The sequence below is a fragment of the Cajanus cajan genome, chromosome 4 (genome assembly GCF_000230855.2).
Source record: "Cajanus cajan strain Asha chromosome 4, NIPB_CcT2T_4, whole genome shotgun sequence".
Classification (NCBI taxonomy): Eukaryota; Viridiplantae; Streptophyta; class Magnoliopsida; order Fabales; family Fabaceae; genus Cajanus; species Cajanus cajan.
The window spans coordinates 69,429,719-69,446,852 of NC_138520.1; the positions used below are offsets into that span (position 1 = coordinate 69,429,719).

Below are 17,134 nucleotides of genomic sequence, written 5' to 3' on the forward strand. Positions count from 1 at the left end.
ATTCAAAAGTACATTTAGTGGTTGAAAATTTATTAATTGCTTGAATAGAATTTCTACGATTCGATAGGCATTTCGTGTTAAGACTAATTATGATAATATTTTGTATTTTAAGATGAGCAATCTTAATAGTTGACATTACCGTATGATTTTGTTGATTTTTTTTGTATGCTACACATTAAGATTTATATTATACGTACTGAAAACACGACCTTAATTTCAATTTATATAATAATGTATTTTTTTTTATAATCGTGATTCATGCATTATTACATAACTAAATAACTACGAAAAAAAAACAAGTACAAAAAAGGTTATAAAAATTTTCTTAATGATGCAGCAACGTGTCTGAAATATATTTTCACAATACATACAAAAACTCAAAACTTAATTTTGTTTTTGTTTGTCCCTAGAGTATACCGCCGATAGCAGTGACTAATCTCTTAGTTGGAAGGACCTCAAAGGATGAGATAACTGGTCCCAAGATTTAACGCGATTGCATACACAAGGCAAGATTTGAACCCCTAACCTTACTTAAGCATAAATCAACCCCTATCGCCGAACCACACGCTTAGGGTTAAAAACTTAATCTAAAATGACAGTAATATTGCCAATACTTCGTGCACTTAACGTTGGTTCCAATCAATAGGCAAAATGTAATGAGTACTGTATCTCCAAGGCTAGTATAAAATTTTTGGGTTTCCATTTATCATAAAATACTACATTAATTATAATTTGGAAAATACTTTATAAAAAACATTTTTGCAGTAGTAGATATCTTATTTAACCGTGTAGTATGACATTGAAACATCAACATAAATCGACGTATAACCTAAAAAGTCATCGAACTAATTTGTTTCAAAATTTTAATAATCATCGATACAGAAACGAATTCTTGAGAGCTTGACCTCAATATTGTCCTTGTGATCTTTTGAATTAGAAAGTAGTCGTTGTCCGAGGCTGCTCAATCTAGAATTTTGTCTGCATGCTAAAATTAAAAAGAAATATAAAAAGTCGTCGACCAGCTTGATCATTGTAAGTTACAAGTTTTGTTTTAACGTACAAGATACATTCGTTTTTACTTTGTGCCACTAAATTGTGAGACAAACTAGTTGAAGCGACAAAATGAATTTCTTTCTAGTTTGTGATGTAGCAACACACGCAATTCACTTGAACATGATCATATTTATGTTACCTTTGGACTACACAAATAAAAGTTTTTAGTATCGTTTTTGTCTGCATTGCTGAACACTAACCATTAATTGCTAATTGTTAAAATACCATCAAGTTCTAAACTAACCAACCTCCCTGATCTGGTTAAAATTAGGCAATTCATGCTGCCTAATAAAATAGAGGCAAAGAGACTAAACTTTCAACAAAAACCCACACAGGGAAAAATAAATCAAATGATACAGGATCAACAATGTCAAGTGCACTTGGCCATATGCTATGTTCATGTTTGGCACAGCACAAAGTGTGGGAACGCTCTAAGCTAGCTGTTATGACTCTAGCTGCATCAATGAATTTTTTGTTCCTTTGAACATCATCAGCTCATGTTATTTACCATTCAGTCCTTCCACCATGGCTGCTCCCCATGCCTCCTTATTTCTTTCCCTTTTTCCAACCAAGATTACTTGCAACCAGATCAAGAACAATGGATATTCGGAGCAATCTTAATTAATTTGCACAAAAGAAATATTTTACTATCTATACACATCCTCATTGATCTTCTAGGATCTCCCTGTGTACATGCATGCATGATGTGCTGCAGTATTTGTAATTATACCGGTGGAATGGAACTTTACCAGCAAGTGATGAATTACAGCAGGAACAGTAAATGTCACCAGCTAATCCACTTTTAGGCTCTGACATGCTAGGTGCAGTGGTTGCACTCTTAGCTTGAATTTTGAGGGCAGCCATTCTCCTCTCTGCAGCAGCTGCTCTCTTTTCTCTTTCAGCAGCCTGTGCCATTCTTATTTCTTCCTGTTTAAGATAGAAAGAGGATTAATAAATTACAATATTAAACAGTTCATTAACAATTAGCAGTTACGAGTGGAAAATACTCGGACGGAAGAATCAAATTCTCTCATTAATGTGTATCGCATGGTTTCAACACATCGTTAAATTTATGAAAGACATGGCCTTTTTAACATTTCCAGCAGCAAAAATTTCAGTATCTAACCTCTTTAGATAAATGCACACCACTTTTTAAGTGCGATTGTCCCTTAATAGATGCTGAAGCAGTTACTTGCTTCTCTACAGTTTTGGAATCATTCTTAGGCAAGGCAGCTTCAACCTGAGCACCACGTTTAAGATTCCTCAGAATAATATTTTTGACAAGAATAATGAACAATGAGTAAAAAACTGTATAAATGCTAAATATGGAAAATCAAAGCTTCTCAATGAAAGCTTTTCAGAAAAATGTGTAGCTGGCTGAGGTATAGGCCTAGGACTGAAACCACAAGCAACAGAACAAAGAACAACAATAGAACTCACAAATTGGTTAAGTACAAGTTTCCATTTCATTTTCATAATTCGCAATAAATTCATTTGTTTATGCACATTTCCCAAGACTCAATCATCACAAGCTGATTGCAAGGCGTTTGGAGGTCAAAGGTGGAAAGACAAACAGAGGAATGTTATTTGAAGGAGCAGGTACCATTTTCACTCTAAACAACAATTTCAACACTACCAAGATATCTCTCAAATTTTTAAGGTAAACTGTAATAAATTGAAATCACAATGATTAAAGTATGTCTTATGAAATTATCAATTATATTCTGTTTAATAAACCAAGTTAAAATGTTTTCAGAAAGAAGTCCATAAAAAAGAGGTCATCATATAACATGAGACTAAAACCAATTAAGCAGTACCTGAGCCTTCTTTTCTTTTGCTTTACGCAATTTCTTTAATTGTTTTGCTCTAGCTTTTCTCTTAGCATCTTTTTCTGCCTGTATAAAATGAAGTAACCATTACTGAGACGGAACTATTTAGATTTGATCATCAAAAGTCGAAACATTAAGATCATAGAGAGAACAATATGGATAATACAAAATAGTAACCATTTTAATTTAAATCAGAATTAAAAACTTATTTTAACATGTAGCAGAATCACCTGCTTAGCAGCTTGTGATTCTTCCATGTCTTTGGTCAATGCACTGGGAACTTTTGCAGCATGCCAATCCCATTTGTCAAGATTTGACGCCATAAACCTTCTGAAAGTATTCCTCACTTCTTTGTCATTTGCCAACATATATGGGGTCCGCCCCCTTTCATCTTTAATGCAAGGATCCAGGCCCTGATCCAGGAGCTCCAAAACCTTTAGAGAGTCGCCAGATTGTGCTGCTTGATGTAAAGGAGTTGATTTACCAGATAGCTCATTCTCACTTTCTCCATTACTTGAAATGGGGAGTTCATCATTTTGTTTACTTGAACAAGGTTCTGCTTTATCTTTGTCATCCAACTCAGCCATGTCCCCTTTGCTGGAGGTTGGATTGCCATTTATTTTAGAGATGTGAATTGATACCAAATCCTCTTGGTTGCTTTGTAAAACTTCCTTCTCGTCTGCTTCATAGGTTACCTGGGTCAACTGGCTATATACACGCTTTGCTTCCCTTAAAGTAGGCCTCCGAACAGTCAAAGCAATATTTCTAACAGCACTCTGCCGATTGGTAAAATATGATCTTTCTCCATCATAAAGCAGTTGACGACTACTTGAAGGTGCATGTATAAAAATGCAATTGGAAGCATCAAAATAAGGTTTCCAGGCAGTAAGCAGTTCTTGAACTTCCTAAAATATTGGCATGTCAATAATTAGTCCAGATTTAAATAACGGTGTGCACAAATGCAAATGTCCATGCACTCACAAACAAACAAGACAATAAGAAAGTATTTTCTACATCTCCATGTGTGCTTGAGAATGAATAAAAGTAAAACTAGAAGAATCATTGTAATAGCCAATTTGTCAAATTTCAAGGACCCATTTGATTTAAGAAAATGTTTTTGATTCTTATGTCTTGCCTTCACAAATAACTACAAAAATGTCAACTCATTTTTATTACATTTCATATTTTCAAAGATTCATACAAAAACCGAAAAAAAAAAATAGATTTTATTGTTTTTCACTATTTTCTGTACAAGAGAGGAAACAAGATGATATATTTTGTAATTTGTGAAAATGAAAAATGTTATCAAACCAAATAGACCCCAAGTAATCACATATATTAGCCGTTCTAAATTTTTTATAAACCAAGCTATGTCGCCGTTAACTTAATTATTAATAGAGAAAAAGCAGCCTGTGCTTTATAAGGGGAATTTTTAATACAGTTAATGTTAAACATCTGATATATTTTTTTCGATATAGGAAATAGCACCATAACAAATCTTATTGTCCTTACCCAAATAAATTAATAATAAATAAATTTAGAAATTTTCTAAAAATACCATACTATTTTCAAGTAATTATAATTTCGAATTCATAAGTTCCCACTTCCCACATTTTAAAATGAAAAAAGAAAAAAAATAGCACCATTTTCATATCATTTATTAACCTGCATATAACTACCTCCAATTCCAAGACTATAAATAGGTAGCTCTGTCAGTTATTTTCGAAACACCCTAGTGCCAAACAACAATTGGCTAGCATGGGAACAAAAATTTGGCAAGAAAAATAATATAGGTTTGTTTTGAACACCTTCTTTAGTGCAAGTTCATTATAACGACGAAGAGAAGCCCCAGCAGAATGTGCAGCCCTGCCAGAAGCATCTTTAGATGATTGTTTTTTTCCTGCCTTGGCTCTTACGACATATCTGTATGAGAATAATAAGAGGTTAAGAATACAACCAAAAATTAAAACTCCATTTACAACTTTTAGCAAATAGAACTAGTAACAATAAAAATGAATGAGAAAACAGAGATACAGGTATTTGGTCAATAATTAGGAAGTACAATACATGTTTTACTGCCTCAGGAAACAAAACAGGGACAATGGAAGAAAAAGAACTGTAAAAAAGTTGATCAATTACTAACAGAAGCTCGAGCATAATTGATACAGCATTTCACACATTCTCCTGCCAAAATTAAGTGAAACAGACTACAAGAAGAACATTCGTTTTCATTCAGATAGAATTGATTGCACCTAGTCACTTATTTGTCTATTCATCATAATAACTGAATCAGTAAAATTGATTCAAATTCACATGAGATTTAGTCTCAACTCTCAAAGGAGAAAAAAGACGCCAGCTGCTGAGTCAACAGTAACTAATCTATACCATATTATTGGAGTAAAGCATAAAATGTATACTCTAACAATAGCGGTTGTTACACATACAAGTTCACACAAGCTATCCAAGATAGGCTTGCAACATTACATGTTAGGGCAGAAGCATCAAGTTTCAATAGTTAATGCTCATGCTTGACTCATCCAGGTAAAAGAATATCAATTGCCTGTAAAGCCAAAACTGACCCCAAGTCCTAACACAAGACTTCCAAAAGACTAGACCTCCAAATAGGACAATAATTGATGAAGATACATGTTTCACAGATATTCTAATATTAGTCTTTGTCCATGGTTGAATGGTGTATGAATTATGAATATTTGCTATCCTCCCTCGACACAGTCTGTCTAAATGAAACTACAATCATATTCATCTTTTATTGAATAATAGTCGGAAACACTATAACTATTTTTCTATTGTTCGATCGCAAGAAGTATGTTCTAACCTGTGAAATGTCTTGTGAGCCACAACAGTATCACCATCAAAGACGCAACCTGCAAAGTGCCCACCGGATGCAAGCAAAACAATCCTCAAATGGGTATTATCTCTGGGCTCAACAGACAGAGATTTCAACTTCTCAACCAATTCGCTCTCTGCCTTTTCATTCTCATACAATACATTTTCAGTCACATTCATAATCAAGCACTTCCAGACAGAAACTCTCTGCCCTGTCTGAAGGCGGAAGAATAGTTTCTGTTTAATAATAAAACTTTCACTCGATTTGTCACGCGATGCAATTTGACTCTGAGATTCGATTTCACTGTCATCATCACTTTCTGATCCCGATATACTTGACACGTCATAGTCTTTGACAAACTCAGATGTCAGCACCTCAAAATCTTCTTCCTTCACAATATTTTTCCCAGCAACTGTCAGCTTCACCTATAATCAATACAACCCCATTATCAGCACCAAAAAAAATGCAACCCAATTATAGAAGCTAAACAACAACTACTACAATTCACTCTCGTATCCCCAAACCAGAATGGACATCGTCATTGTATTAGCATTTTGTACTTACAAAAGACCATATCAAGCTTCCAAAAAAACAAAACAATCAGAATAAGCTTTATCTCTTTAAAGCAACTAGAATACTCTAAATTTTACCTAATCTCACTGAAAACAGGAACAATCTTGAATTTTATTTAATTATTTGAAGGAAAAAAAAAAAGCATAAAACAAAATTGTATTTTCAAAAATATTATTTTTCGGAATCTAACTTTCATGCACTATCACTCTAAAGAATTTTACACCTTCATCCATCAGAAATCACGCTAGGTATGGTTTGTAAAGTAATTATTTATTATTTATAATCAACAACAATAGAAAATATGTTATCGAATTAGTTACATGTATTGTAATTAAAATAAATTCCCTTTTCAAATGAAACAGCTTGTATTGTAAATTACTCGAAAATCCAGTGAAAAGAGAAGCGTTCTGAATCTTACGTTGAAGCGATGAATGTCGGATTTGAAATGGGAACGCTGGTCCTGAAGGGAATCGAATTGCGTCTTACAGGTGTTGCAGGTCAGCCTGGGAGCGGAAACGACGTCGTTTTGAGGGGCGTCGACAAGGACGACGTCGTTTGGGGATGGTTCGAGGGTTGGGCCTGTGCTGTGGTGGTCGGAAACGGAGGAGTGAGGAGAAGAGAGAAGGCGACAAGAGTCGAAGAAGTTGTGTGGAACTTCGAAGACCGAACGGTGTCGTTTCTCCTGAGACGACGTCGTCGTGGTGGACTTTGTTGCAGGGAGATTATTAGTCGCCATAGTAGTTCTCGATAGCAAGAGAGACTCCCAACTCCAAATGCCCCGTGAAATTGAATAAAAACCCATATTTATAGAGATAGTGTACAACAATATTGCAATAAATATGAAAAATTAAGTATTCGGAGATATAAGAATTTAAATACATTGAAGTAAATATTAAAAAAAAATGTATAATGTATTCAAATTTTAAAGATAAAATGTATATTTCACATATATATTTAGTTACTGTTTTTAACTAATAGATTGTTTATTTTAATTTTTTTAAAAAAAAAAATACAAGAGACGATTGTTACATATTAAGAGAATGAATTTTATTTCTTCATGATAAAAAAACATTTAAATGAAAATGAATGTGTAAAGAAAAGTGAGAAGAGTAGAAAATTTACATAGCAAATAATTATATTATTCTATTTTATACATATAGAATGATTAAGATTTAGAAGAAAAAAAATGTATTCGAATGATTAAAATAGAATACAAATAAAAGAAATGTATTATTTAAATATGTTATAATAATATTAAATAAATTCGTCTTTCACTGTTTAGATAATAAATGGAATTGAATAAATAATTTTATTATTATATTTATCTTATTTTAAACAAATAATTCATTTTATATCTTTAAATATTGTTTCTAATTATCGTTAAAAAGAATTACTTTTTATTTGATTTTACTTTATCTTTTGAATAATTATTTTTTTTTCATTTATATTCTTGATTCATCTTTTCAAGTTTTACAGACTAAACTCCCCTAATTCAATCCTGAAAAAGTTATTAACGATTTTTTATCTCATCTTTTTAACTTTGTAAAAGTTATTGATGACTCTTTATCTTACTTTCGTAATCATTGACTTAAATTGTTGTTGTATCAATACAAAAGTGATAATAAATATTGAATATAACTCTTTATACATATCTCAAACCTTTCATCAATATTAGATTAATCTTAATTATTATTATGAACTTGGTTTGCAAATGGGTTCACAATACATAGATAGAGTTGTAAAAACTATATGCTCCATCATACATATCCCTTTCTCTTGATTTTGAGGTTAAGCTAATGATATTGTACTTGTAACGAATAAGGTTGAATACCTCAATTGAATGGATGATTATCCTTCATAAGACCAAATACCACTAATATTAGGCCAAATTCCCTTCTCAAGGTTGAATACCTTACATAGGATCGGATACCCTTCTCAAGATTGAATACTTCTTCTAAACTCCTTTTTATTAGGAATTTTATTTTTTCAACTATGTAACTTATTTATTGATAGGTACTCGACCAACAAATAAATGAAACATTAGGTGTAACACCCCATTTTACATAAAAATATGATACAAGTATTTAACAAATATTTTTGGTATTTTTGTTTCAGTTAATGGAGTCGTTTCATATTTATCTTAATTATTTGATATGTTTTAGAATATAAAATAAGGTGTTTCATTAAAGGTTTAATTAGATGTTTTATTTAATTAAGAGGGAAAGGAGTTAGTAAATGTGGTTATGTAAGTTTTAACTATGAGTTAAGGGAAGAGAGGTTAATGATTTAATTGTGCAATTTTTTATCAGTTTTATGCTTCTTTCTTTTTATGCATTTTCTCTTTCACGTACGCATTCTATGTTCAGAGTTCAAAAAACAGAAGCAGAAAGAAAATCACCTCAGAGTTGAGCATCCATCTTTTTCTACCCAACAAGGTAAGGGGGAATGAGAAACCTCACTCAAGGTGTGGGATTGTATGTTAGATAGTGTGATTGACCTCCAATCTTGCCTCTATTATATATCTAAGTATAAGGGCCTTCCTCAAATATGTCTTTATCTTCTTTGTTTCTCCTTATATGTTCTATTTGATGTTAAATATATGTAAGTGTTTGTAATTTTTGAACATGGGCTTGAAATTATATGCTTTGGTGTTCTTGTGGGAACCCTAAATGGCTATTGTTGAGTAATTAATAGGAGTATGTAATTAGAATGTGAAATTGGGAATGACTGAAGTAATTGATGGTATAATAGAGTAATATTAAGCTTTAATTGTGATTTTTACCAATTAGTTTGAAACTTTGGGGTTTTGGCGTCTTTGGGTTCATCATGTGCGATTTTCACACTTCACTGTAGTGAATTTCACCCCAGGGTAGCAACTGATACGGCCGTGCAATCAGTGTTGAAAAGTCCTATGTTGAATCACAATTGGCACGGGCATGTATCCACTTGAACACCCATGCAAGTGTCCCAAATGATCGAAGTAGCCTTTGGTGGTTTCATAAGAGTTGTAGCCTTAGGTGATAACTTTCAAATGTTGTTGAAATCACCTAAAAATGAAGCCTATAACTCGAGTTATGAATAAATTAGTGAGTAAAGGTCAGATTGTCAGATTTAGATTTAAATGTCGCGATTTTGTATTTTTAAAAAATAATATATGGTATAATTAGTTCTTTACGTCAACATAAAAGTTGGAAATAATTTGTCTTATCTTTTTAAGAAAACAAAAATCAATTTGATAACATATATATAACTCTATATAAGATGTTTGGACTACACAATGTCTTAGAAGATTAAGTTGTGAAAATGTAGTTGTAAATGATGATGAAGAATGAATTTACCTTTAAAATATTTGATCTTATGATGATTTGAGGTATCTATGTCAATGTTTAGGAAAGATAAATCATGAGGAAAAATAATTGCTAATAAGTTATGATGTTGTGTAATTATTGTGGTTAATTTGTGAACATTTCTAATCATCATACTAATTAATGTTGATAACTCCCAATGAATCTATAAATTACTATATCTGAACAATTAATGAGCATGTAATACGAGAACATGTGATGATGAGATCATGAGATGATTTGAAATGTTATGCACAAAGTCTGTTTGACATCCATCATCTGTATAAAAATGTTTTTAAGGGCATGATGTAGAATACAATGTCAAGGAAGACCCCTTGGGTAAAAGCTTGGGGATAGCTTGGTTTGAAAGTCTCAGCCTCGTCTTTTGTGTACATGGGATGTATCTTGTGTGGCTTAGCTATCTTGATCAAATTTTGGTAGTATATCATCTTAGTGAGAGTGCGTAAAAGGTGTGACCTGACATGTACTCATAAACTATTCAACATGTATTGTTAGTAATAATGCACATGTATGATGTATGATGTTTTTACTAGCGCAACATGCATGATAATATGTTTTCAGTATCCATTGCATAATGCATTATAATGTCATATGCTATTGTTTATTATGCTATGAATGTAACAAGTGTGATGATAATATTTATTTGTGTATGTTATGTTTTGTTGCATGTCTTGTTTATGTTTAACTATCTGGTTTGCATTCATGCGAATCATGCACCACGAGCTAAAGTGAGATGTTTCTCACTCTCTTTCTTTTGTGTTTTTTTTTTTTTTTATAGTTATTATGTAGGCAATTGTCAACATGAGGTAAAGATGTTGGTATTGAGGGTTAGACTTTAGCATTATATTTTGTTTTGATAGGACATGTAACATCTGATGTAACTAAGACTAAAATAGTATTTGCTTCTTGTCATTTACTTTGAGAACTTTGGATTAATTTCCTTTGTAATTTTGTTAATTCCATTAAGTTTAGTTTATGTTAACAATGTGATTCTTTTTACTTGCATGAATTTTAAGTTCATTTATTTTACATGAAGTAATTTAGTTTCATATTATTTATGTGTAATGATATACAAGATAAAATGGTGTCACATTAGGTAATATCTTATATAATTTATTATAATCATTAATAATGGATTAACGACATCTATATTATGACTCTTAATAAAATGTCTTCACATATAAAAGAAGAAGGTTTAATCATAAGGTAGATACACAATACTTTTGCACTAATTACATGCAACCATATTACCTCTACAACTTGAACGTTAGAGTGTCATTATAGGTACTCACCTCGTAATGAAGATTTTGAAGCTTGTAAAAGAAAAAAGAGAAAATAAGGTTATCAACTTTAGACAAAAATTGAAAAATACACATTTTTCAGTAAGCACAAACGTGTTTGGTTTAAGAAAGAGAAAGTAAATAAAAAAATGATGTGAAGTATAGTGAAACAAATAGAAAATAAAGTTTTTTTACAAAAAAATAGAAAAATACACATTTTCAATGAGTACAAATGTGTTTGGTTTAAGAAAGAGAAAGTAAATAAACAATGAAGTGAAGTGTAATGAAAAAAAATAGAAAATAAGATGATTTTATAAATTATTTATTAAGAAAAATATATTTTTATTTATATATAAAAAATTGAATAATTTTTTTGAAAGAGAACGTTTCTAGGAACATTCTTTAACAATAAAATAAAGTTCGTAGCTATATTTTTTCAATGGAAATATTTTTTTTATGGATTTTATAGGCTTTTATATTTTTTAATATGTTAATTTCAATTTCTAAATTAAATTCCATTTTTATTAATATTTAATAATAACTTTATATCACGAATTATTTATCATGAATTTTAGATACATTTTATGTGATAAAATATTTATTTCTTATAAACCTTAATTATTATAATTTATATATTCAAAATATTTATTACAAATTTTATTTATATAAATTTTAAAAATATGTCACATGCATTAAAAAAACTGAAATAATATATATATATATATATAATAAAATTATTATCTCAAATAAAAGATAAGCGTATATATAAAAATAATATTTTAATAATAAGCTGACAAAAATGAATATGGAAAACAAATAGAATTTGATTCTTAAAAATTGATAAAATTAAAAAATAAAGTTTTTAAAATAACTTACTTTATTAAAGTTAGTTTTTAAATTAATAATTATTTAATAACGTTATTATTGAAATTGACATCACATATTAAATGTCATATCAATAATTATTATTTTTCACATGATATGTCATATCATTCAGGTTAAATTGAAATATTAAAATGATATAGAGATCAAATTTGAAGTATTTTATAACTTTTTTTTTCCTACCAAGGACCAAAATGAAAGAAAAGGAGAAAGATATTAACAATGGTTTTAAGATGAAATTAAAGGGTTTTGGCTTGTTTCTTCCCCCATGTCTTCTAACCAAAAGGTCTATGCATGACTGTTGGTGATTTGGTTGTCATCCTTTCATGAAAGAGGTTGTGGGGATGCTCACCTGGGAGATGAACTCATCTTATTTATATTCTTATCTTTTCTATTTTCACCTTCTCACTTACTTTTTTAAATATGTATATTTTAGAAAAATAATTTTTCAAATGTAAAAAATAATTTTAAAATATCTTTCAAAAAGTGAGATTGTGCTTCTATTCTGCCCTAGGCGTGCACGTAGCCCATAAGAAGACCCTATTAAAAGATTATGATTCGAATGAGTATGAGATGTAGTCATGATAGCTTCAAGAAAGTAATCTTCCAAGTTAGTAATCCTGCACTTTGGAAGAATGCTGTCCTAACTTAAAAAATTCTTACAAATGAATATTTGTCTATTGATGATATTCTAACCACAACCAAAATACTTTCTTTTCTAAAAGCCAACGGGTCATGTATAATTGTATATATGTCTCACTTGCAAGCACAACAATAGTAACAAGAGAAGGTCAAAACTTTATTAAAGAATCCAGATTATGGCGTGACATACGCCAATCAAATTATTGCTTGAATTTTATGGAGACATCTTTAACACGACATTAACTCTTAAATTGAAGGTAAAAAGGAAACAATTTAAAGATAGTACTTTTTCGTTTTTTATTTATAGTCGTTTTGTCAGAATTTGTCATTTTTTTTATTGTCATTTTATTAAAATCAATGACTTATTAATTTTTTTTCCTCATTTTTATGTTTGATAATTAATGTATGTTTATTGAATAATGTGTCTATTTATTTTTAATGTCTACCTATTTTTTTTTCAACCACCTATGTAAAGTTAATGTTGCATTTAAAAAGGTAATATGTTTTCAACAAAATACTATAAAAAAATAAAGGGTAGAATAGAAAAATAAGTAATAAATATTTTTAAAAACTAAAATATCAATCATTTCCTTAAGTCCCGTGCAAAACCTTAAACGACTATGAATAAAAAATGAAAGGAGTAATATATATATTTATGTACTGCCCACATCGATACCGAAATCCATCTTGACCTAATGCCATCAGTGTCAAGACCAATCTCGACACCAACTCGCCCACATCGATACCAAAATCCATCTTGACCCAATGCCATCAATGTAGAGACCTATCTCGACACCAGCTCACCAAGCTACATCGACCGAGAAAATATAATCATTTCCCAACTAACAAGATAAAAAAATAAATACATAATTTTATCTTAATCAACCAAGATATTCGCATAAAGAAAAAACTCTAAATCTACCAAGGTACATACATTATATACTAGAGATATCTACACTGTTAAAAATTAACATAAACATTAGAATATTTTTTACATGTATCACCCCACCTGAAACAACAAAGTCATATTTGGACCAATCTCATGTTAGAAGAATTTATATACAAATTTTTTCTTCATTAAATTAGACGCGACAGCAATTCTTAGTTAGCTGAAAGTAGCACTTGTCAATAAATCAATCTCAAGTTTCCAACGAACACATTGGGCATTCAAAATGTTGACTCCAAATGCCTCGCGAGTCACCTACATTTTTAAGAAGAATAAAAAATCCGTTGGAAATGAAAAACAATTCGCCGCACAGTCCTCGGAACTAGATCTAAAATGCGATGGTCCACACCATAGGAAACACGTGGGACCCACTCTCAGTCCTCCACGTGTCCTCCTCTCACCTCCACTAATAACGATAACACCAGAATCTTCCATAACCCCAAAATCAAATTAAATAAATAAAAGCTAAAATAAAATACACAACTATCCCGTACATCACCACATGCCTAAATTAATTTATAACACAAAAAATAAATAAACCCACATTCCCCAGTCCAATCACATCCCGGGAAATTTAAAAAAAAAAAAAAAAAACTCAAACAATTAAAATATAAAATTAAATTACGACAAATCAAGACAAGACAGCGGAAATCACAAAAGCAGACAAAGCAGTCACTGTAACAGTGAACACCGCAGAAGCTTTCACGTGAACACCGTCAGACTTGCCGGAAGTGCTCCGCTCCGCCGCCGCCGACGGCGCATCCGCCGGTGCACCACCCGGCGCCTCTCCCGCAGGAGCCGGAGGCGACGCGGGAAGCGGCGAAGGCGACGGAGCCAGCCTCGGAGAAGGAGACGGCGCGGAAGCAGGCTCCGGCGCGGGAGCAGGCGACGGCGACTTCGCGAACAGTTCCGACGGAAGGAGAACGCTGTCGACAGAGTAAATCGAAAGCGGAGTCGAATCGAGCACGGTATCCGCAATCCTGGAGGAATCTACGCCAGTGTGGAGCGTGACGGAATCTCCGGCGACGGAGACGGTGAAGTCGAACTTTCCGGCGCCGTTGGAGGCCAAGGTAGCTACGGAGCCTTTGGTCGTTTTCAAGGATCCGATAGGAAGGTACTTGGCGGCGGCGTGATACTGTAGGAGCGAGACTACCTCAGCGTTGGTGAGCTTTTTCAAATCAGGTACGCCTTTGGCCTTGAACGCTTCATCATTCGGCGCGAAAATAGTCAAACCTTTATCAGCCGTTGACTGAAACGTTTTAACGAGTCCGTTAGAGGCGATTAGGTTAGCGAACGTTTTGCATCCCGCTTTCTCGATGAGAGCGGTAATGTTAACGTCGGCGGAGGGCGGCGGCGCCGTGAGGATCCCCGGCGCGATGATCGGCGCGCTGATTTCGATGACGGAGATGTTGTAGGGGATTTGCTTCACGGATTTGGTGTAGGTGGAGTCGAGTTTGGAGCCGGGAGCGGCGGAGCCGAAGCCGACCTTGCCGCCTTTGAGGTCGGTGATGTTGACGGATCCGACGTTGCCGTGCGCGGTGCCGGTGGTTTGGTAGAGCGTGGTGGAGAGCGTGGTTCCGTTGGTGATCTGGTGGAGTTTGGTGTTGTCGAAGTAGTCGAGCAGGATGTGGAGGCTGAGGAGGTTTTTTACGACGGAGAGGGGGTGGCTGCCGGCGGCGGCGGAGAACGCGGCGTTGTTGAGGACGAGGACGGTGATGGTCTGGCGCGTGTTGATTTCGTCGGCGAGGCCGGTCTGCGAGAGGAAGTCGTTGAACTGGCTGTAGTCGGGGTCGGCGGCGAGAATGTCGGTGATGTTGTGGGCGGAGACGGAGACGGCGGCGGAGAGGCTGAGGAGGAGGAGGAGGACGGGGAGGAGATTAGCTTTGGCCATGTTGGAGAGAGGGAGTGTGGGAGTGGGAGTGGGAGTGAGGAGTTAAAACATGGGAGTGTGAAGGGCTTGGGTTAGCTTAACCATGGTTAAGGACTTAAGGGAGGACAAGTGTAATTAAAATTCACATCTGCTTTTTCTATTATTTATTTTTCTAAGCTGTGGTCAAGAAAGAAATAACGAAAAGGAAAAAATTTATATTTCTTTTAATTGTTTTTATTGGATTAAATGCAAAAAAACATAAAGATATTATTAATTAAATTATACATTTTTTCTTTATATGTTATGCACCTAACGTCAATAATAGAACAAAAAGGTAAAACCCAAGTTTCTCATATTATGACGTGTGAAAACATGTACATATCTTTCTCTCAATCTTCCCTAAATCTATTACACTAAACACACTTAAAAATTTAACTTTTACCTTCTAAAAGTAAATTAAAAAAATAGTCACGGTTTTGGAAGCGGTAAACACGGTTATATCTGTCTTTGAAATAAAAATAATTTTTAAACAAGTTTATAAATATAACTATTTATTATTATTCTATTCCCTAAATTTATATGATTATTAATTTATATTTTAAGAACTTGTTTCATATTTTATTAATTGTATAAACTAGTATGAAAATGTCTCCTAAGTTCATGAACTGAACTACTATTTAGTCAAGAGAAAAATAAATGAATATATATATATATATATATATATATATATATATATTATAAAATATATATTATTAAAAACAGTAATTAATCTCTATAACACTTTGTGAGTATACATAATTTTCTTTTTAACATGGTTTATATTATATTTAAAGCCATCCAACAACCAAAAGTATATGCGATGTAAATAAAGAGATATAGGAAACATAATAGGGAATGATTTAAAAATCTAACAATTAATGCATTCGTTGTATTCTTATATATTTTTTATATAATAAATGTTTTTTCATTAAAAAATTAAACTTTAATCGCTTAAAATTATTCTTAAGATTGATATTAAATAGGAATAACTTCAGTCATCTCATAACTTTTTCCTTTAAAAAAAAAAAACTTGTAACTTTTTCCTAAAGGATTTGTTATAGAAAAGCATTATTTTTTTAATATATTTTTTGCATGTTAAACATACGTAATTCTTTTTATTAAGTCAGTAGATTAATTATAATACATTGAAATGTGACTATTTGTAATTATTAAATGTAAGTGTGTAAGTATTAAGTGTTTAAATGTAAGTTTGTGCGAGTAATGTAACTAAATGTGTGCGTGAGTGAATAAAATTACAGATTCAATAATTTTTTTAAAATGAAAATTTATCCAATTAAATCATTGAAATTATGTAGTATTACACTTATGAAGTTATGATCATGTATATAAATTTTTTCACATAATATAGATTCTTCTATATATGTTTTGTCACAATGAATATTTATATATATTTAAAATATCATATTATAAGCTAAAATAAAGTGTTGTAATAAATTATCTAATAATTTTTAAATTGTATGAAATTTAGTAAGAACATGAAATATAACTATAGACGAAAAAAGGTATAATATGACAATGACATTTTTATGTGAGAATAAAAATACTCAATTTTAATCATTATATTGAAATAAGTGATTTAAATTATAAGATCACAAATAAAACTACTATACCACCACCACTATAGTCGTTTCTATCATTGTCATTGTTAACACTATTCTCGTATTACCATTATCATTATCGTTGTTATCATAAAGATCACCATCATCGTAGTCATTAGTGTCATTCTCACTTAATGATATATGGTAGTTTTATTTGTAGTCATCATCTTGTTAATCATTCATTATGC

General features: G+C 32.0%; 2 protein-coding genes across 2 annotated transcripts; both read right to left on the reverse strand.

The window, feature by feature from the left end:
- Window positions 1-1,162: 1,162 nt before the first annotated feature.
- Window positions 1,163-7,091, reverse strand: LOC109803061 (zinc finger protein-like protein). Its single transcript, XM_020364526.3, has 7 exons — window positions 6,722-7,091; window positions 5,719-6,155; window positions 4,691-4,805; window positions 3,113-3,787; window positions 2,871-2,948; window positions 2,180-2,293; window positions 1,163-1,980 (listed from the first exon to the last, which is right to left on the reverse strand). The coding sequence occupies exons 1-7, from the start codon at window positions 7,037-7,039 to the stop codon at window positions 1,717-1,719; spliced, it is 2,001 nt and encodes a 666-aa protein (XP_020220115.1). The 5' UTR covers window positions 7,040-7,091; the 3' UTR covers window positions 1,163-1,716.
- Window positions 7,092-13,847: 6,756 nt separating this feature from the next.
- FLA8 (FASCICLIN-like arabinogalactan protein 8) lies at window positions 13,848-15,352 on the reverse strand. Its single transcript, XM_020363368.3, has one exon. The coding sequence runs from the start codon at window positions 15,307-15,309 to the stop codon at window positions 14,050-14,052; it is 1,260 nt and encodes a 419-aa protein (XP_020218957.1). The 5' UTR covers window positions 15,310-15,352; the 3' UTR covers window positions 13,848-14,049.
- Window positions 15,353-17,134: the final 1,782 nt, after the last annotated feature.